The sequence below is a fragment of the Myxocyprinus asiaticus genome, chromosome 19 (assembly GCF_019703515.2).
Source record: "Myxocyprinus asiaticus isolate MX2 ecotype Aquarium Trade chromosome 19, UBuf_Myxa_2, whole genome shotgun sequence".
NCBI lineage: Eukaryota > Metazoa > Chordata > Actinopteri > Cypriniformes > Catostomidae > Myxocyprinus > Myxocyprinus asiaticus.
Window position 1 is genome coordinate 44,411,344 of NC_059362.1, and position 21,270 is coordinate 44,432,613.

At 37.1% G+C, this 21,270-nt stretch overlaps 1 protein-coding gene across 1 annotated transcript in view; it reads right to left on the bottom strand.

Moving 5' to 3' along the window:
* Positions 1 to 3,792: 3,792 nt before the first annotated feature.
* LOC127409597 (collagen alpha-1(XII) chain-like) overlaps positions 3,793 to 21,270 on the bottom strand; it is a 115,193-nt gene continuing 97,715 nt past the window's right edge. Inside the window, exons 66-78 of the mRNA XM_051644260.1 lie at positions 18,501 to 18,587; positions 17,867 to 17,920; positions 16,724 to 16,819; positions 14,284 to 14,337; positions 13,380 to 13,433; positions 12,327 to 12,380; positions 12,147 to 12,218; positions 11,442 to 11,477; positions 11,281 to 11,347; positions 10,561 to 10,743; positions 9,051 to 9,128; positions 8,300 to 8,470; positions 3,793 to 6,826 (exon numbers count right to left, since the gene is read on the bottom strand). Coding sequence (XP_051500220.1) covers positions 6,819 to 6,826; positions 8,300 to 8,470; positions 9,051 to 9,128; positions 10,561 to 10,743; positions 11,281 to 11,347; positions 11,442 to 11,477; positions 12,147 to 12,218; positions 12,327 to 12,380; positions 13,380 to 13,433; positions 14,284 to 14,337; positions 16,724 to 16,819; positions 17,867 to 17,920; positions 18,501 to 18,587 — 1,014 coding nt within the window. The 3' untranslated portion in view covers positions 3,793 to 6,818. The remainder of the gene's footprint in view (positions 6,827 to 8,299; positions 8,471 to 9,050; positions 9,129 to 10,560; positions 10,744 to 11,280; positions 11,348 to 11,441; positions 11,478 to 12,146; positions 12,219 to 12,326; positions 12,381 to 13,379; positions 13,434 to 14,283; positions 14,338 to 16,723; positions 16,820 to 17,866; positions 17,921 to 18,500; positions 18,588 to 21,270) is intronic.

Consider the following 21,270-nt stretch of genomic DNA (forward strand, 5'->3'; position numbering starts at 1 on the left):
TGCAAGACAAAATGAGGGTGAGTAAGTTCATTTTTGGGTAAACTGTTCCCTACACTGCTAGCAAGATTAAGCAAACTAATTTGAATGTTACGCAAATCAAAGTAAATTTAGGAAATGAGGACTTTATCCAAACACCTGTTGAAAATGACATTGATCGTTTGATCTTCAAAGATATTTCTTAATTTATAGTGAATAGTCAAAAATCATGTGGATTTGTTTGAATGGTGTGGAACACCTCTTTGTTTGACTTATTGGATTACATCTTAATTTTTTGGAATCAAGTTTGTTTATACAGTATTACAGTTTTTCTCAGTTGCTTTGGTACATTTCTCAGATCACAATTGAAATTCTCAAAACTACTTGTTCAACCTCTATATCATCTAGTCACATGTGCACATCATAAAAGCACTTTCTCATTCTTTTGAACAAATTGTCAAGGCTTTGGTACATTCATGCAATTGATTATGTACAATTGTCTGCTGTTTCCTACATTATCAATTGCTTATGTCATGTTAATCAAAATACATTATTCTGGTTCTCTGTTTAATAGTCTTATCCCCCAAAACAACTAGGCATTAGTTCATTGCATAAGTCATTCAATGAAAAATGGTTGAACCAGTTGTCATAATCTGTCAAGCACATTTTCTATACATTTCTATTAGACTTTGTAAATGTGTCTTGAATTGACGAATTGTTCTCATGTGAATCTCGATTTTCACTAATGAAGGGGAATGTGTGAAGCGTTAGATCAACCAATCATCAACCAGTTCTCTAAAATAGCTCAGAGGTGCATGTCCTCACCTTCTTAGATACCCTCTACAGGGATCTCATCCCTGATGATAAGAGGGGTCCATTTCGAGATGATTTACCAAAGTATGTGGTAATTTGGGATAACGTGAGTTTCCATCACTCAAACACCATCAGGCAATGGTTTGTGACCCACTACAGGATGCTGATGGAATTCCTCCCACCCTATTCCCCATTCCTTAACCCAATTAAGGAGTTCTACTCAGCATGGAGGTGGAAGGTGTATGATCGCCAGCCACATACTCAGATGACCCTGCTGGCTGCCATGGATACAGCATGTGAGGACATCAAAGCAGTCGCCTGCAGAGGCTGGATAAGACATTCCAAAAGATTCTTTCCATGCTGCATTGCAAGGGAAGATATCGGTTGTGATGTGGATAAGAACTGTGGCCTGACAGACTAGGACGACAGGAGGTGTAGAAAGACTGCACTTTGATTCCCCATACAGTGCTTCATGTACAGTTCTGCCTAAGGGGTGTTTCCTATGTTTACCTTTCTAATTTTGTCTTTTTTTCCCTTTGTGCTGTAAAATAGTCTTGTCTTTTTCTTTCTATATCACAATGACATTGTACTGTAATTTGTTGACAGACCAACAGTGAAAGCATAAATGTGAATCTTGTCCAATCTCTTGCAATCAGTATCCCACATACAGTAATGTGTAACTTAGTACTGCTGAAATTGATGATGTCATACAGAAAAAGGGCAGCCTTGTGCATTTTCAGTCATTGTCATCAAAACCGTAGCCATAGTTTACATCAGGAAATACTGACAGAGTACACTGTTATATTGACAACATGGCTAAGCATTTTGACTATCTAATTTGTGAACAATGACACAAGGACTTGTCATTCTGATGGCAATGATATATTCATTGACATAAATATTTACTTGAGATGAACTAAGGATTTTGAGCAAGTTACAGGCTTTTGCAGGTAATCCATTGTGTGGTGCTGTTTGTACGAATTGTTTCGTGAAATGCACTTTCTGGTTTGCAAATTTTAAGGATGATCCGAGAAATGTACCAAAGCGACTGAGAAAAACTGTAACGCAGTTTTTTTTCTGTCCATTTTATGTTGGTGGTGTTACCTTACTTTTCAAAGGAATAATTCACCCCAAATTGAAAATGGTCATACATTTACAGCGCTCTTATGTTTGATGTCATTTAACATTGCACAGTATGTTCACCAACCCTTGATGTGTTTTGTTTTTTACCGGCAACCTTTGCTGGTGTGTTTTATATTTTGATACCATTGAAAATCATGTCTTCTTCTAATGCATTCCTCTTGAGGGTATATCTGGATGCACTTCAAAGGCTCTGCTTTCATAAGAGTGTTACTGAATACTGTCATACCGTTAGATCTGTCTTCATAACTTTCAAATTAAACTCCAGACCAGCGCTGCGGAAAACAACAGACACTCCTTTAAATCACTGAAAGAGTTATCTGGCCAATGTGGACTCATTCTCTGGAGATTTTCGTGTGTCTGAACACAATTAAATGTGGACGATTATGCAACAATTCTGGCCATAAATCAATGAAGCCCCTAACAGAAGCTTCCAGCCCAATTTGAAGTGATTCCTTATGGGTGAAAGGCAGTTTTTAAGGAGTTTTTGTAAAGACGCATTCAATTTTCCTAATATTCCATTTGGATGAATCTCACAAACTCTCATGAGTCTTAAACACATCTTGGTCATATTTCACTTGTTTCACCATCAAATATGAATTATATTTTGCAGAACAAAAATGAAGCCTATTTTTAGGACCTTTAAGATTGTTTGCATTGTGACATTATTTTCGTGACAATTAAGGACATGAGAAAAAAATGATTGATTACTAAAAGTGTAAATTATCTATACATCATGATGAAATTTGTTGCACACCCTTTAATTTGTGCCATCTTATTGTCACATCATATTATTTCATTATTATGTCATCTTGGAAACAGTTCTGAACATTTTGAATTTTAAATCCAGTAACATGTAAAAACAAAATGTGTTCCCATTTTCCTTTAAATTACAGAAAGACTGTCATTTTTTGCATATGGGCCAATGATGTGACATTCATTTCCGATCTATGAAGTTATGCAATTCACATAAAATTATTACTTGAATACACCTCTAATATGATGCACATGTTTTCAATTTCTAAGTTCAAAGTCAATTTGATATTTTTTTTCTAGGGCTCAAAGTAAAACATGTCTAAGTGCCGTACCCGTCCAGAGACAGTAAAAAAATAAGTTTAATTAAAAGTTGCATGAGTGTTTTAAAATATTAACATTTAAAAATCTTTTTTTTTTTTTTTTTACTAAATAAAAGTCATGTGGCATAACCAACATGCAGGTAGCCATTCTGTTATTTGTAAAATAAAAATAAAAACAAGGAAGACCCCTTTAGACACTCATTCTCAAAAATCAGAAATTTTGATTTTTTTTTAATAAAAAGGCACATTTTGTTCAGGTCAAATAGAGTACCCTAAGAGACACAAAAGTGTGACAAAATATATTTTCCTTGAATATTATCTTTGAAAACTTTTTTGAAATGAATGATTTAGTTGTGTACACTTACTTTAATACCTTTACTAGTCCCGCTTTATCTTAGTATGTACTAACATTAAAATACATACAATACAATGTATTCATTGTGTAACTACATGTTGTTCTGCAAAATTCTCACAAGATTAGTATTTGCTGCTACTGAGGTTGAGGTACGATTAGGTTTAGGAGTAGGGTTAGGTTTAAGGTAAAGTTAATACAGATGTAATTAAATGCAGGTACTTTAAATGTAAGTACACTGTATCAAATTCTTAAGTACACAGTAGTTCAAGACACCTCTCAGACAACTTTGTTTGTCCATGACCCACATATCTGCTAAAAGTTTTATTTGACCAACTTTTAGGAGTACACTATCATATGGACCTCAATGTGGATGTCTTGCATATCTTTTATGAACAAATAAAATAAATAAATAAATAAAATATGACACAAAAATGATATTTTCAGTAGTTTTATTGAAAAATGCCTCCTCTGTTTCAGAAATAAATAAGAAAATAAGGCTGTGGAATTCACAATGTGCAGTTACAAACATGAAGAAGCAATACTATATCCATGTATAGTTTTGCACATAAATGCCAACTGCATTTGATACTGTTAAAACAACAATTACAACAACTATATTCTGGATTAACAAAAAGAAAAACAAACAACTACAAATGAAATAAAAATATACTAAATATACACCACAGACATGCAATTCCACCTTTGGTAAAATCAGCTGTGAGTTCAATCAAACATTCATCCAATATGATCAATATTTGATTTATTATAAAGCAACGGAGGGCATGTTTTACTGTGGATGTTTACAAAAAGACAACCTTTCAGGTGAAGACAGAAATGGATAACTAATGCGTATGAGACATAAATGATGATTTGTGAATATGCAGATGATTGGAAGAGGTGTTGATGTTTGGAAACCCTTCCATGGTAATAAATTATCAAACACCTTTCACCTGCACTCTGCTGTGACAAATGAATCCAATCGAACAAATATTTAATGCTATTTTACAAGCAATGGAGTACAAGTGGACAGACAGAAAGCTTTGAGGTTATATTACGAGATTTATGCGCATAATCATCCGATCTGCTGTGCTGAATTCACACAATTATCTTTACAGGCCAACGGAACATCAACAAACACATCGCCAATGAACTCCCCCCTTTTACTAGGCTATCCTTTTGGATCCCGTCTCAGGCAGTGACCTCTTGCGCCGTTGGTTTGGTGATATCTCAAAGTCTTCTTCAGGTATTTGGACTACATGCTCAGCGTCAGGTGGAAACTGTTCTGCTTGGCCAAAATACAATTGTTACCTTTCTGAATGTGCTTGACACAATTGCAAGCATGGTAAGTTCAATGGTAAGGTTAGGCACTGCTGGTTTGAAGGACACTGATAGAACAGAGTTAGAAATATATACAGTGGGGTCCAAAAGTCTGAGACCTCTAGGAAAAATGCAGAATTTTGATAGATAGATTGAATTTAATGTGTTTCTTTAACTTTGGGTAATTTTATGTCACAAGGTTTGATTTGTATTAAACCAATTTCAGCTTTTTTTTTTTTTTTTTTTTTTTTTTTACCAGGCCTTCTCCATTTATTTTTGCTACTTTTAAAATGCTTTTTATGTGTATATTTTATTGTTTTAGTCTTGTCCCAGACCCAGACTTTCAATATTAAACTATGAAAATCTATCATAAAAATACAAATTACATTTCTAAAACAATGAAATGAAAGCAAAGAGTGAAATAAACATTTTCAATACTTATTTTGTGAAAATTATTTCTACAATTTCTTTTTATGTATTTTATTTTATTTATATTAATTTTTTTCAAAACTTACGAATGTCCCACAGTTGTGCACATTTCCACCAAACCAAACAATTTTGCTCGTAATAACGTTTTTTCAAAAGTTATTGTACTTGTTAACCAAGTGGACAAAAGTGTCACTAAAAAGATAAAATGTGTTCGAAGAAAACAAAAATCAAGGTAAATATCACTTGTGAGCAGAATATTTTTAGGGGCCGTCATTTCCAATCAAGATGTACTTTTGCCAAATTATGCAAAAAGTGTGAAAATAGAATTTAATTGTATGTATTTTAGGATACGTAAAATGTTAGATATGAAATTAGCCTTAGCAAGACAAAGAAGTCCGTCATTTTATTTCAAACACATTAAACATTTCATTTCCATCAGTGTTATTTTCCCCACAGAATTCTATTAAACACAATACAGAATTTAAGATGTGGTGAAAATTTTCTTTAAGAAAAAACAAATGACATAAATCACCTGTGATTCATGTACATACACTGTTGGACATTGTTAGTAGATCAATTTAAAAACGAATAAGAGTGTGAAAAATGTTTTAACGAGACTTTTGCGGATTTGAGAATGTTCCACAGAGCATCTGGTGTGTTTCAAGGAAGTCTGATCTTTTCTACAAGGAGTTAACATGGTTAATGTCACAAATTTGCTGACATGTGATTAGTGAACTAGAAAAGGTACAGAATCTGAATGATTCATTTTTTTGTCATGAATTGTCTTACAGTGTTTATTTTAAAATCATAAAACAGTTTATTTCCATATTTAAATGAAAACAAAACAAACCAAACCAAAAAAAAAAAAAAAAAGTCCCAGATTTGTTATGTGTTCTCAGACTTTTTGATCCAACTGTGTATATATAAAGACACTGGCAATCATGGGAAACATCTGTCTATTAAAACAAATAGCTGCTGATATGGGCATTTTTGCCTTCCAAAAATACCTACATGAGAACTAAAATGAAGAATACAAACACAAGCACATTCAGATAATAATTCAGTCCATAACTTAGTCAATTGAAGGAGGACTAATCCTATAACTGTGTACACAGAGAATTCAAACTAAAAGAAAGAAACCTCTGGGATCTTATGTACAAAAAGATGCGTGCTTCAAATTTGGCCCTGAGCAAAAATCTGTACGATCACTTAAGGCACATAGTAAAAAAAATAAAAAGAGAGAGGCACTGGTGTCGGCATTCAGCAAAGCAGCAGAATACAACGCACAAGCTCACTACGAGGGTTAAAACTAATATTTAGTGGTTTGGGATCCATTTACTAGGCATGATTAGTTTATTTACAGAAATAAACAAAAATCTTTGCGTTAACATGCTAAATGACAGTTGTTTTGGCTACAGATCCACCTGGTTAGTAATTGTTGTGGTTGCTTGTGTTTGTTTTTGCGTGTTTCGTTCATGCGTCCCCAGCCGACTGTTTGCTTTCATTTGTTTTGGCTGCCGTCACTGATGCCCGTGGCTGTGAGTTGTTGTTAGTACCCATCCGCAGATCGTAATCTTGTTTTGTTTGTTTGTTTGTTTTCGTTCAATAGTGTTCGTTTAATCATCTCCGTGGTGGCTATCCGCACAGAGCCCAATAACACGTGACTTTTCTCAGGATTTCAAAGTGTAAGCAGCACAGGTGCTTTAGAAAGTTTATGAACCTGAAACAGGTCAAAGAGGTTGTTAGAATTCACAGAGCTTTTGAAACTTGTTCGTTTGCCAGACAAATCAAACTGCAAATGAGGTTATGACACTCTGCTTGGATACTACCGTGTCTTAACCAGGTGCGACACGAGTCTCCTGCGTCTGTCCTGAAAATGTTTGCGATGCTTTGCCAATTAGAACACATTTAATGTTTATTCTGTGTTTCATTCAAAGGCAGATGTGGGATATTCTTAATTATCACTGATTTCCAGGGGGGCCTGTGTAGCTCAGCAAGTAAAGACGTTGACTACCATACCTGGAGTCGCAAGTTCTAATCCAGGGCGTGCTGAGTGACTCCAGTCAGGCTTCCTAAGCAACCAATTGGCCCGGTTGCTAGGGTGGGTAGGGTCACGTTGGGGTAACCTCCTTGTGGTCGCTATAATGTGGTTCTCGCTCTCAGTGGGGCAAGTGGTCAGTTGTGCGTGGATGCTGCGGAGAATAGCTTGAGCCTCCACACGCGCTAGGTCTCCGCGGAAACGCGCTCAAGCCACGTGATAAGATGCGTGGATTAACGGTCTCAGAAGCGGAGGCAACTGAGACTTGTCCTCCGCCACCCGGAGGCGTGTCATTACGCAACCACGAGCACTTAGAGTGCATTGGGAATTGGGCATGCCAAATTGGGGAGAAATTAAAAAATAAAATAAAATACATTTTTAATGCTGATTTCCGACCATAAAGACATTCAATATTTTGAAGATGACATAAAGAAACAAGTTGCAATGCAAGCATTTGCTTTGCAGGTGTATGACTGTCAAAAAATTGCAAAGGATAAACGAATCTATGCATTGCTAGCATTTGTTTTGCAGGTGTAAAATGAGTATGTTTTACACACTTGGGTTTTAAGATATTGGAAATTCAACTCATTTAGGCATTTTTGTTTTGCTTAAAAGTGAATGTTTATCATCGTACATCTGCCTGGGCATCACCATGTTCGCATAAACACGCATCTCGGCGAAATCAGAGTTGTGGATTTCTGAGATTCCGAACGGGAAGTGGCGATCTATTGCACTTTTCCAATTGCAAAGTTAAAATTACGACTTTCCATGTTGGAGTGGAATGCATCATTAATATACAGCTATGTAAAGCGTTATTTTGGACCAATGAGATTTCATGAAGGCAGGGCTATTCTATACACTACTGAAATACAATCTGAACCATTAACAGTGACTTCTGAAGGACTGACAGTTTTTATCGCTTGTCGCTTTATTGCATCGCGCCTGGTTAGGACACAGTGTAAAGCAGGTGTTTCCTATAATGCAAATAAACCTCATATTCTCCATTGCTGCCACTACTATGAAACCAATGCTACATCAACTGCTGCTCAATTCATGCACTGCATTACACTACAACATGCCATTAATGTTTTCATGTTATGAGTCGTCAATTACAACTATCATGCAACAGGCGGAGCTAAAACAAATGTGACGTACCTCTGTAACCCTGTCCGTTATACGGAATACCGACACACTGAGAGGAATCACAGTAGCCCGGTGGGCCGGGTGGACCCCGTACTCCGGCGACACCGTTGCGACCGGGTGGACCACGGTTGCCAGGGGAACCGCTGGGACCAGGAGGACCAGTTCTGGACTCACCTGGTGGGCCTGCAGATTTCAGGAGAAATATTGCCTCAGAATCTCCCCCGACACGGTTTAAATCTTTAAATTTACTGTGAGGTTTCTGGGAGGGAAAACTGCACAGCAAAGACTGGAAGAGTTATGGCTGCTCATTTTGAAGTGTTACATAACCCTTAAAGGCAAACACAATGCATCCAGCTGAACTGTGTCTAAAAATAAAAGTGGCGGACGTGAGATAAAATACAAAATTTCTGTCAAACAGAAAGAGAAAAGTCTGTCTGTCTGTCTATTCGTATATATCTGTCTGTCTTTCTGTCTGTCTGTCTATCTATCTATCTACAATATCTATCTATCTATCTATCTATCTATCTGTCTATTTATTTGTATCTATCTATTTGTCTCTATCTATCTATCTATCTATAGGTTCAGTATCTATCTGTCTGTCTGTCTGTCTGTCTATCTATCTATCTATTCGTGCATATCTGTCTGTCTGTCTGTCTATTTGTTCCTATCTATCTATCTATCTATCCATCCATCCATCCATCCATCCATCCATCCATCCATCCATCTATCTGTCTCTTACTGAGTAAACGTGTGTGAAACATACCAGGTGGTCCGGTGGCACCTCTTTGTCCCCTCTCTCCATTGCCTGGACTTCCTCTGTCTCCTTTCTCTCCAGTCAGCCCTAATGTAAACACAGTAATATTAGCTCAAACTCATACTGTATACAAATGTCCACACAATTAACTTGCACTCAGACATGCCCAAGACACTAAATAACATCACAACTGAACACCTGCTGTTGGCACCTGGAGTGCTGAAGACGCAGCTGAAAATGCAAAGACTTGTGTCAGAGAGACAGAGAAGATGCACTAAATTAGAGGGGTGAATTAACTAAGACCAAAAAATATATTTTATGCAGGTACGGTAAAACTTTGCAAGCATACTGTCCGGTTTTACATGCTTATTCTGTGTTCTTGTATTGCTGTGGTCGAAAGTTGGACTGCAGGTGGTATGTGAATAAGGCGCAGGGTTTTGCGCTTTAATGGATAGTCCTAAAGTGTCCCGACTGTTTAGTGAATTCATGTATGAAGAACCGCCCCACAGAATTCGCTGCCTTTGAACCCTATGCAAATTCGTCACTGGAAGTCCATCGGGTGAAATTCCTGATTGTGAAGATTGCTATTGAGATTAATGTATTTCATTCGTGGAATTTTGCCGTATTAGGGTGAATTTTAAGTAAACCATCGTTTATGGCCATCTCTCCATAAGCAGTAATAGCACATCACAAACTGCATCAGGAAAATAGCATTGATGTTTGAGATACGGGCGCATTCTATTATTAGCCTCTAAAATGAGAATAAATTGTCCTCGCTGATAGCGTTGTTTATTTGCATGTTGTTTTAGCACCTCATTTGCTATTACTTTTGCAAATTATTTATTCTAATGTAATTATGCCAATGGGGTTATGGCACATGCATGGAAATGTGCCAAAACAAAGGCTGAAACACAAATTAAAAAAAAATCATCATTACTAGAAATTGTAAACAAACGTTACTTTAAATAATCCTAAATTTACTGCCTGCTTTTTGTGGGCGGTAATAGCACATTGTACATTTTTATAGAAATTTGCATAGAACGGAGGCCTTTTTTTTTGCTTTTAAAAATAATTAAGTTTACTGCCTGCTTTCCTCGGGCGGTAACAACACAATGTTTGTTGTGCCAGGCAAACAGCATGGAGTTTTGTAAGTGAAGTGAAATTAAATATGCAAGATGCAGCGCAATCCAGCACTGATTGTCCCTGCTTAAACTAGATATCAGGTGGTTTATGTAATTGTTAAGTGAATTTTCCCTACAGGGTTTTTGAGCTGTAATGGAATTTGCTAAAGTGACGTGACTGTTGAGAGCCTGAGTTTGTGACATACAGTACCGAGAGCAGCTAAGAGGAGCTACAAAAGCACTTCAACATATACAGTGAGGGAAGAAATCCAAACTAACCACACTTAATTGCTGCGAGTTGGGTAACCGAGACATGAGGGCTACTGATTGAAATCACATGGCTGTTTTTGGCATATGGTCTATGTTTATGTTACGGTTTTGGCTGTTGTTTCAGGTACCTCGTTCTCCCTGGGGACCAGGCAACCCTGGACTTCCTGGCAGGCCATTTCTGCCTATCCGACCGGGCTCTCCACGTGGTCCCTGGGGTCCGGGTTGTCCAGGGGCACCAGCGGGCCCAGGAGTGTTGCTGTGATAGTTACTGGGGATCTGGTTTAGCATTTCGTTGAATCGACCCATTTGCCCTGTAAAATATAAAACATGAAATGTCAATGGATTGTTATTAAATGGATCATTTCAGTCTTGAATGCTGATTAGTCAATACAATATTCCAGCTGCGCAACCCCCCCTCCCCCCCCCCACTATGTAGTAACAGCTATGTATGTCACTGTTTGTTGTTGTTGTTAGCCATTTAATAAAAACAAATAAGGCACTTTTCGAAACTTGTTCGTTTGGCAGACAAATCAAACTGAAAATGAGGTTATGATACTCTGCTTGGATATTAAAGTGACTTAACCAGGTGCGACGTGAGTTTCCTGCGTCTAGCAATGCGTCTGTCCTGAAAATGCTTTGCATTATGTTATGTTGTGTATATAGTAACTCATGCTGTGCATTGTGCCTAACAATGCCCTTAAGCTGTGACTATATTGACAATATAGCACAGTTTCTTACTGCTGAAAAAGGCTTTTTATTTCTGTAAAACAACATAATTTTTCTTAATTTGTGCCAACGCATTTTTCTTTGGCTTCAAGAGAGGTTACTTGACAAAAATGTGTAATTACCGTTCACAAGCTGTTCGCAAACTTGTCTGGCGATGGAGCGCATCATGCTCTGTGATGCAATGTCTCCCTAAAAGAAAGAAAACAAGAAGTCAGCGTCTCCTCTACTCAAACTCTTATGAAATGATGAATAAATGAAAACAGATATTAAAATAATCCCTCACTCGTTCTCCTTTGTCTCCTTTAACCCCCGAACGTCCCTGTATGAATGGAAATCACATTAATCACATTAAAGAGACCACAAAACATGAACTAAAGTCACTCGTTTGGTCCTCATTTATGTCTCAAATTAAACCATACATTTCAGTAAGTAAATATTAATCCAATTACAAACTGGATTGTTTAAGACTCCTTTTTTTCACTGTACCTTGCTTTAGAAAAAGTCAATAATAAGGTCAATGTGTTTGGTTAAAACGTTTCCTAAAATTGCTTAGGAGAAATATAAATAGATACAAATGGCACAATTGTGACATACCATAAGATTATTGAGGTATAACATTAATGTGGGTAAAACATGGCTCAGATCATTTGGTTATGGGAGAATTTGATGAGTTCATATTAAGATCTTTAGTATCTTGTCAAATCTGAGCACAGTTTGAAGCATTGTTGAGATCTCTTCTGAAACTCTAGGAGACACATGTTAGATTAATGTGAGAAACATACGAGTAGCAGAAGTCTCCATTTGCTCTCTATTTATTCTCACTGCTGTCTTGGAGAAACAATTGAGATGTTAAAGAGATTGCATCTGTGATTTTTCTTTCCTCTGGTCATTTATATTTTGACCAATCTTACAAATTACTTGCAGTTACAAGTGCCACACTGTTGCAGGTCAACCCTCTCCTTTTACGAAAAACAGAACATTTTCATACCGGAACACCTGTGTCTCCGGGTTTTCCAGGCTTTCCAGAATGTCCTTGCATTCCTGGGGCTCCTGGGGGTCCCTGAGCAAGAGAATAAAAGTTCTGCTCTTTAGAAAAACAGATGTCCGCATTACAAATCTGAGTGAAAGCAAACAAATTTAACAACACCCCAGAAAATTAAGAACATACCATAGGTCCTTGAGGGCCTCTGGGTCCCACTTGCCCTTCCTTGCCTGGGGGTCCCTGCATTGATAACATACATGCACAGATCTGCATTACATTGAAAACATACATGCATGTTCATATCTACATGGATCACAGGTTAAAGGGGGAATTTCATGAACACATGTCCAGGTCATGTTTCACAATTATAGCCAAAAAGTGTAAACAAAATATGTGGAATATAAATATAAAATAACATGACTTTAGTGTGATGAAACTGCTCACTAACATTAACTAAATTATTTGTGTAAAATTATATCTCTATATATAGTCTTTAATGTAAGTATTTTTATTTTTAAGTACTTTTATTTAATGACAATTACACAATTTAAATTAATTAAATATAATTTCATTATAAATTAATATTTTATATTAATAAATGTTTTTTTTTTCCTTTGTTTGACTTTACTGCAGTATATGTCCTACGCACCTACCTATTATTTTTCAGGTGTGCTAAGTTAGTTTGTTGATAATATAAACTAATAACAATAAAAATACTAATAAATTAATGATAATATTAATAATATATAATATATGTGTGTGTGTAATATATATATATATATATATATATATATATATATATATATATATATATATATATATATATATATATATTTAGTTTAATTTTTTTGAAGTGGAGTGGAGTATGACCAAGACATGTTCTTGATTATTTGTGTAAAATTATATTTATATGTATAGTCTTTTTATATGTAATAGTCTATATGTAATGTATTTGTATTTGTGTTTTATTTTTAAGCACTTTTATTTCATTCCAATTATACAAATTAATTAAATTAAATATCATTTCAATATAAATTACTAACAATAAAAATAATAAAACATTCATATTAATAATTATATATATATATATATATTATTATTTTTTTTTTATTATTATTATTATTTTTTTTTATTTTTTTTAAGTGGATTGGATTGGAGTAGATTATGACTCAGACATGCTCTTGATTGTTTTTGTGAGATTCACTCTAATGTGCTGTACATGAAACAGTCCTCACTCACCCGTATTCCCGCCGGTCCAACAGGCCCAACAGCTCCAGCTGGTCCCGGTGGACCCTGAGAGAATAGAAGAAAAACACAATAACAGTCTCAGTACCAGAGTCTTACTCCAACTTTATATCAGCACAGGTCCCTCACCTCCAATCAAGCAAATGACATAAATTTACACAAACATCCCCCCCCCCCCCCCCCCTTAATGTGATTTCCCTTTTTTTGCTTGCTTTTTCTTAGTCAATTCTCTTTTTTCTTTGATGTCTTGGCATTAGATTTACAGGGTACTTAATATATTCCAGATCCGTTTTACTGGCCATTATAAACTCTGACTGCATTCTCTGCAAGTCATTAAATGCATGTTGTTATAGAAAATCCTCCAAAATGGTCACCTGCACAGATCGGCCCTCTCTTCATTAAGAGGGATCAAATATCACAGTCTGTCATGGAGACATTGAAGATGTTTTATAATCACATCAGTGAGAACAATTCTGCTTTCTTTCTCTATTTTCCTTTGTTAATTTGTTAATTGGACTTAAATAAACAGTCTTGTTTGCTTTTTAACTGGAAAAACAAACTGCTGCCAAGTTTTTAGTTTTTTGGTTAAATCTCAGGAATCAGTCTTGGTTGGTTAACTTTCGACAATGTTCATCTCTCTCTCTCTCTCTCTCTCTCTCTCTCTCTCTCTCTCTCTCTCTCTCTCTCATATTCTCTATCACACTCATTTATAGGGATAGTTCACCCAAAAATGAATTTGTCATCATTCACCATCCAAAACATTGCCATATTTAAGTTTTAAAGCATCAGTGATAAGTATAATAACACCACATGGAGCTCGACCAGAGAGGTAGCAAAGTCTGTACAATCCTACTTCCCTCCCCACCACCCCTGGGCGTCTCTCCAGAGTAACACTTACTTTCTGTCCAGGTAAGCCAGCATCACCCGGATCTCCCTTTGGACCTGGACGACCCTGAGTGGGAAAACGAAAAGAAAAAGAGCTATTAAACAAATGCCTGGAGATTTGGTAACATGCTTCAATGTGATCCAAAGCGAAATGAAACACATATATCAGTGCACGAGAACAATGACAAGAGATAGAACAATGCGTGAGAGATATTTTGTGATTCTAAAAAATTAGAAAGATAATGTAAGTTGTGCTTGCCTGTGAAAACTCACTGCCATGATGCTAGGGTGTTGTGGGTGGTTGCCAGGGCATTGCTATATGGTTGCAAAGGTGTTCCTCGCGGTTTTTAAAGTGCCGCTATGTGGTAGCTAGGGTGTTCTAGGTGGTTTTAAAAGACAACACCCTAGAGGTTGCTAGGGTGTTGTACAGTAGGCGGTTTTTAGAGCCTCACTATGTGATTGCTAGGTTGTTGTAGGTGATGTTTAGAATTTCGCTATGTGGTTGCAAGCGTGTTTTACTGTAGGTGGTTGTTAGAGTGTCACTATGTGGTTCCTACTGTGTTCTAGATGGTTTTTCTGAATTGAATCTAAATCGCATCGTGGCAGACATTGAGGTAACGGCAAACATCGGATCGCTGGCTAAGGCCTGATTCACACATACTCTGTAAGCGGGGAGTGAGAGCAAGGCATGAGCAGCATGTTTTCGTTTCGGCGCTCATGTTAACAGATTACACCCTTCACATCGCAAGCGTGAGTCACGAGGTGATGTGTCCCAGAAGCGTCCCAGACGAGGCAGTGAGTGGATAGTTTCGGCGCCGATTCTATTTTTTGCTGTGCTGCTCACGCTGAACTCAGCGGCTCTGGGTGCAGTACTAAACTAAAATAATTAGGAAATTATAGAAAAGATGCAAAAGCAAATAAACAATATTTAACCTGTTGATGCTCATTGACCCCACCCATGGGTTTGACTTTACTTTGCTTAAATGAGTTCACATTTACTATATAGTGTGCTGTTCAAAATTGTTCATAATGTTGACAAATTATACATCTTTATAATATGTCAACATTATTAACTCTATTTTGACTAGACTATATAGTATATGTGAACTAATTTATGCAAAGTGACATCAGTTCTGGGAGGGGGGGCATGCACATCAACAGGTTAAACACTACAATTTATAGATCTGCATACAAACAAACACAAAATATCTAAATAAAGGAAAGAATTAATAAATAACATTGCAGGACTTTTGCCCTGTATAGTTTAGAAATCTAGAAGAGATGGACCACTGGTATTAAAATGAATCGGAGAAACTGGAACAGATGTAGAAAGGAATTCCCACTTTACAGGTTAAAGAGCCAATCACCTTTTAGATACAGACATCACCTGTCAATCAGCTTGAGAATGCGCATTAGCTGAACCAGCCTGAAAAAGCATTTATTTTTTAGCGTGATTTGAGCAAAAAAAAAAAAAAGCACAATTTATGATACTATTGTTGTCAGATTTTACTGCTGATTTTAAATATGTTCTTTGATCGTAATCTTGACCCACCATTTTGCAAACTTTAGTCTTTCCCCATTCAAGTATATAGGAGCTGTATTTTTATGCCACTTGTTTACCAAAAAATAGCTTCCCAGCCTGCCCGAGAGCGTTCCAAAGATGACCGCAGAGTGGACTGACTTGCCTTGAAAGAAGCTTTGATATTTTAACCAATCACGACCAAGTACACTGATAAACAAGTGCACGTGACTGCCCGCCGCTGCCGTAAGAACCTAGAGACGCAGCTAATATGAAAGCCCAAACGTGACGCTCACACCTCGCTCACGGAGTATGTGTGAATCTGGCGTAAGGGAAATGATATAAGATCGTATCCTGATGAAACTGAAAATTTACACCCCTAGTTGCTAGGCTGTTCTAATGGGTTTTTAGAGCAATGCTATGTGGTGGTTAGGGTGTTCTAAGCGGTTGCTAGTGTGTTGCAAAAATAGCACACATCTCTTAAACAAGCAGCACAATTTGAGGTATCATTCATGTTTGAAACACAAATGGCACAAGTTATGCACCTCAGTTAAAAATGTACTGTTAGGGGGTTTGTTCAAATCTCTACCCCAAGTATGAGCAATTGCAATAGATTCTTGAATTAGCAAGCACGACTAAAAAAAAACATAGCAGCTGAGACAAATAGGAAAAGGAAATAATCCAGTAAGATTTGTGTGTTAGTAGCAAGATACACAGTTTACAAGCTCTGATATTACGCATTAGGCTCCAGACGTAAAGGAATGCTGAATCCAGATTTTGCTGACATAATTGTGCTTCAGCCACAACTCGAGGAATAATATATAGCCTCAATAATCCCTGTTTGGTGTGCAGGGAGAGATTTACGACCAGCCAACATCTGACTGTGAGAGGAGACGATGGATACATGATGAAAACTCTATGAAGATGGACTTACAGCCTCGCCTGGGATGGAGAGCCCGCTGGGGCCCTGTGGTCCTGGAAGGCCCATCGGACCAGGCAAACCCATGTCTCCACGCTGCCCAACTGGACCCTGCAGGAACAAACATGAACAACAAAGTTTAATTCTGTAGATAAACTTGATGCATTCAGCTTCAGAAATGTAGGTCATTAAATGGGAAATTAATAAGCAATAATGTACATTCAGCCAGTCATTATCACAATCTAAACCCAGATGTGAATCGGAGGAGTGTTGTTTCACCCTGAAGGTGTTTATTTTGCAATATTGACCGTCTGACTGCAGATTATCCCACTTATTACATGGCTACTTACCAAATGAATAATATCATGTACATAAAATAATGATTTGAGATGAAATTACGTTCTTATTAAAAAAGAAAGAGACAGCAGAGTCTCCAAAAACAGCTGAATTCAACCTCAGGTTTGCATAAGAGTTCTGTTGATGTTATAAACCCATTTAGGGTGATATTACAAGACTTCTTGCCAAATAAATGAATAAATGGACATTAAATATTGAGTTCAGTTGAAATTATTTGATTAGCTTACTTGTAGAGTTCACAGAGTGATATGAAAAGTAGGAAAGTTTTGCAACACCGGGATGACAGATGAAACATCAATTAATCTCCGGATGTGCGGCAATTATTCCGAAATATCTGACCGCTAGGATTGACCAATCAGAATCAAGTATTACAGAGAGCCGTGTACAGAAATAATAAGGGATAAAGTACAGTCAGCCGATCATTATCGCTAAATAGATGCCGACAGGGTGATCAGGACCCATATGCAAAGCTTATTACATGGCTATTTAGTAAATGAATAAAAACGTTGATATTTAATATTGATTTGAGTTTAAATTATTACATAATGTGAAAAGAAAGAGCGCAAAGACAAGATCTGAGAGACATGAAACTGGCACAGCTAGGATATGAAAAAAGATTTCTAGACAGCCTTGTAATAAGCATCAATAATTTTACAAAACACTGTCATAACAAGAGGTATGAAATAAACATTCAAACCAAGAGCTGTAATGCAGACAAATATGCAAACTAAACTAAAATAGGTCATTATAAGATAATATTGACAGAACTGAGATAGAGATGGATAATTGTGTGGTACTCACAACTTGACCTGCATCTCCTTTCTCACCACGAGGTCCTTTGCTTCCCGGTGCACCCTGGGGAAATAAAAATGTGCAGAGAGATTACAGAGAGAAAAAGTCCTGCTGTCTGCCATCCAATCAACAATGTGAACATGGACATAATCATTCATTTTAATTCTGACAACTCAAAATTACTCAAACTTACCAAATGTATTGGAATTTTTTTTTAACCATATTATACAAAACATATTTACAAACTAAGTGTGTAATAAGAGTCTATGACTTTAAACCTTTTGCTCTCAAATTGGTCTTGTAGGTAGTTTTTAGAGTGTCGCTATGTGGCCTCTAGGGCGTTTTAGGTGTTTTTTACATTTACGCATTTGGCAGATGGCCAAAGTGAATTACAGTGCACTTATTACAGGGACAATCCCCCTAGAGCAACCTGGAGTTAAGTGCCTTGCACAAGGACACAATGGTGGTGGCTGTGGGGATTGAACCGGCAACCTTTTGCTTACCAGTTCTGTGCTTTAGCCCACTACACCACCACCACTCCTAGAGTGTGTTTGATAGTATTGCTATGTGGTTATTAGGGCATTCTAAGTGGTTTTTAGAGCATTGCTAAAAAAGCTTTGCTAGTGTGTTGCAACTGACTTACCACTGGGCCCTGAGGGCCCTGGGGCCCCGTACTGTCTGAGGTGCATTGGCAGGCGTTGGGGAGAGCTGGACACTTGGATTCATCTCTCTGAATCACAGGGTGGGGGGAGATAAAGTAAGAAGAAATGCATAAGTGTCAACATCAGTCACAATCAACCACTATAAAACAATTGGAGATGGATTTTAGAAATAAGATCTTAAGATCCTAATCAAAACACTTATAAGTTATAAAAGACATTTCATAGGTGGTTAGCAGCCTGACTGCTGGTCTGTGGGTGGTAAAGCCTAGTGTTTAAAGATCTAGGCGTTTTAGGTTTATTTTCCAAAAACTGTCCAATCATTGTAACCTTGATCAAGACAGTTAACCTTAAGTTGCTTCAATGACAAGGCATTACTGCTGTAAGACTCATAATAGAGTGCATTAGTGCCCACCCACTCTTTCAGCTGTCTTGGTTCCTGAATTATTTTTCCCATTAATCTTTTCCATAGGGATTTCATAAAATCCTTCATAAAAGAGTTTTCAGTCATGAACCAAACCAACCAGCCCTGATATTAATCACAACATTAGAAACTTTGACTTGAAGCAAAAAATATTTGAAAATCGCACAAAAAGGCGAAGGTACAAGACTGTGTACTTTTCATCTTTAAAGGGGTAATGTCATGAGGAATCAAATTTTCATTGATAATTTGACATACAGTAAGAGGTCATTCTACTATAAAAACATACTGTAAGTTTCAGAACTCAAAACTTCCTCTCCAGTCCGAAAAGAGCATTTATTTTTTCTACTCTGCAAAAACGACTAGTTTTGAAATTGGCTACATTGTGACGTCACAGTGTCATTTGCAGTGGTGAATTCTCAGGCCAGCAAAGCCTTCTCTGCTGGTTTAACATACCAAATAAATAAATATTTTTCATCCTTTCATTCTCAGTCACCTTTTTACCTATGTATTTTTAATCGCTTTCCACTCTTAATTAATCTAACAACAAATAGAGAAAAACGAAAAGTTTATCCAGTCAGAATTTATTCCTTGAAGCTTACAAGCAAAGTGTGACAACTGTTTCACAAATCGCATGCCCGAAGCAGTGCGTGAGTTTGAGCTCCACCCCTTCAGGCCTTCAGAATTTCTGCAGAATCCCTCAACAGTGCAGTGAATAGGCATCTAAAGTCAGATTGTCAGGTTCATCAGCCAATCAGATTGATTTATTTGTTCTTGGTGGGTGTGATCTTTAGGATATGTCCCGATCAAGGCCTTATAGCTGGCCTTGAGTGATGCAATCATGCTTTAAGTGATGTACATAATTTGAAAGCGAAGAGCGCAAGATCTTGCTGACGAGTCGGCTGTCATCACTGCTATTATTGTCGTTGAGAAAGAGATCCTTATGGATTTAAAAACACGAGATGTTCTGCATGATCGTGTGATTGCTTAATTTATTAAACAGGAAAGGAGGACTGATTTTCACTTCAAGCAAATTGGTAAGTGCTTTTTGCATTGTTATAGCAACATCAGGAGTTTTCTAAGTGTAAATTAGGCTGCTTGAGCATTCAGTGTCGGATCAAGTTTTGAAAAGTAGTGCTGTGTTCCATTCAACTCGGAAAGTCGGATTTTACAACTTCCTACTAGGAAAAGTGCAATGGAATGCATTTGAAGTCAGAATTACAACTTGTAGGCTCGTGCAGAAATTCTCAACTCCGATTTCACTGAGATGCAGGGGCATGATGTCACACAAACATGTGGAGATTTAAAAGGAAGTGATAAACATTCACTTTATTAAGTAATATCAATAAATGAGTCAGTTTCCACAATACATGATATTAAATCTTGTTTATCAAAAGCCTGCAGAAACAGGTGTATAAAACATTATAATCTCTTTTGATAATCGTACACCTGAAGCACAAATGCTAGCGCTGCAGAATTGTTTATCGGTTGGATTGCTAGGAGACATCTCTAATGAGAGTCAAACCCCTGCTAAGCTAACAGGAGCATTGCAGTTTTGTTTCCTTAAATGTCATTTCCTGAATATCGGGGAATGGAATGCATTTATGGTCGGAGATATCAAGTAGGAATAACCCACATCCAACTTGAATGGAATGCAGCATAACCGTGTACCCTGACAAACGAAATGTATTGCAAGCAACATTTAAATCGCAAATATTATTAGATTGATTTTTCCAGGTATTATAGACCTCCTTGATAAATTCATATGAAAATTTATGATTTGGAATGGGCTGTTCGGGAGACGTTCATTTCACAAAACTGTCATGCTGCAGTTAAAATTAGGCTTGCTTGAGCATTAATTGTCGTTTCAAGTTCTGGCTTTCGTGCATGGACATGTTTTTAAAATGTCAATTGGTATTACTAGTTAGCTGCGACATAATGTATGATGCTCAAAGGCATAGGGTGTCTTATTCATTGTGAAACTGTGTTTTCTTAATGGCATGAATCACACTGAAGGCCTAGACTTAAAATGCATGGCCTGCCACTGGTCATATGAATTTCCTCGCCTCCACAACATACGTAATTGTCGTGGTGAACTGACAGAGTGGCTAAGGTGCTTCAACTCTGAAGGTGGTACTATAGTTGCTGTAGTTTGCTTTTAACCATCGAAAAGATTAAGATGTCAAGTTAGGTCCCCAGACGTTGTTGTGTTCATGGTTGTGGAAAAACTGCATCTCTGCATAGCATTATGATGGATCCTAACATTAGAAATGAGTGGCTTATTTAAATGAATTTCCTAAATGAGTCAGTGTGGGATTATATGTTTTGTTCAG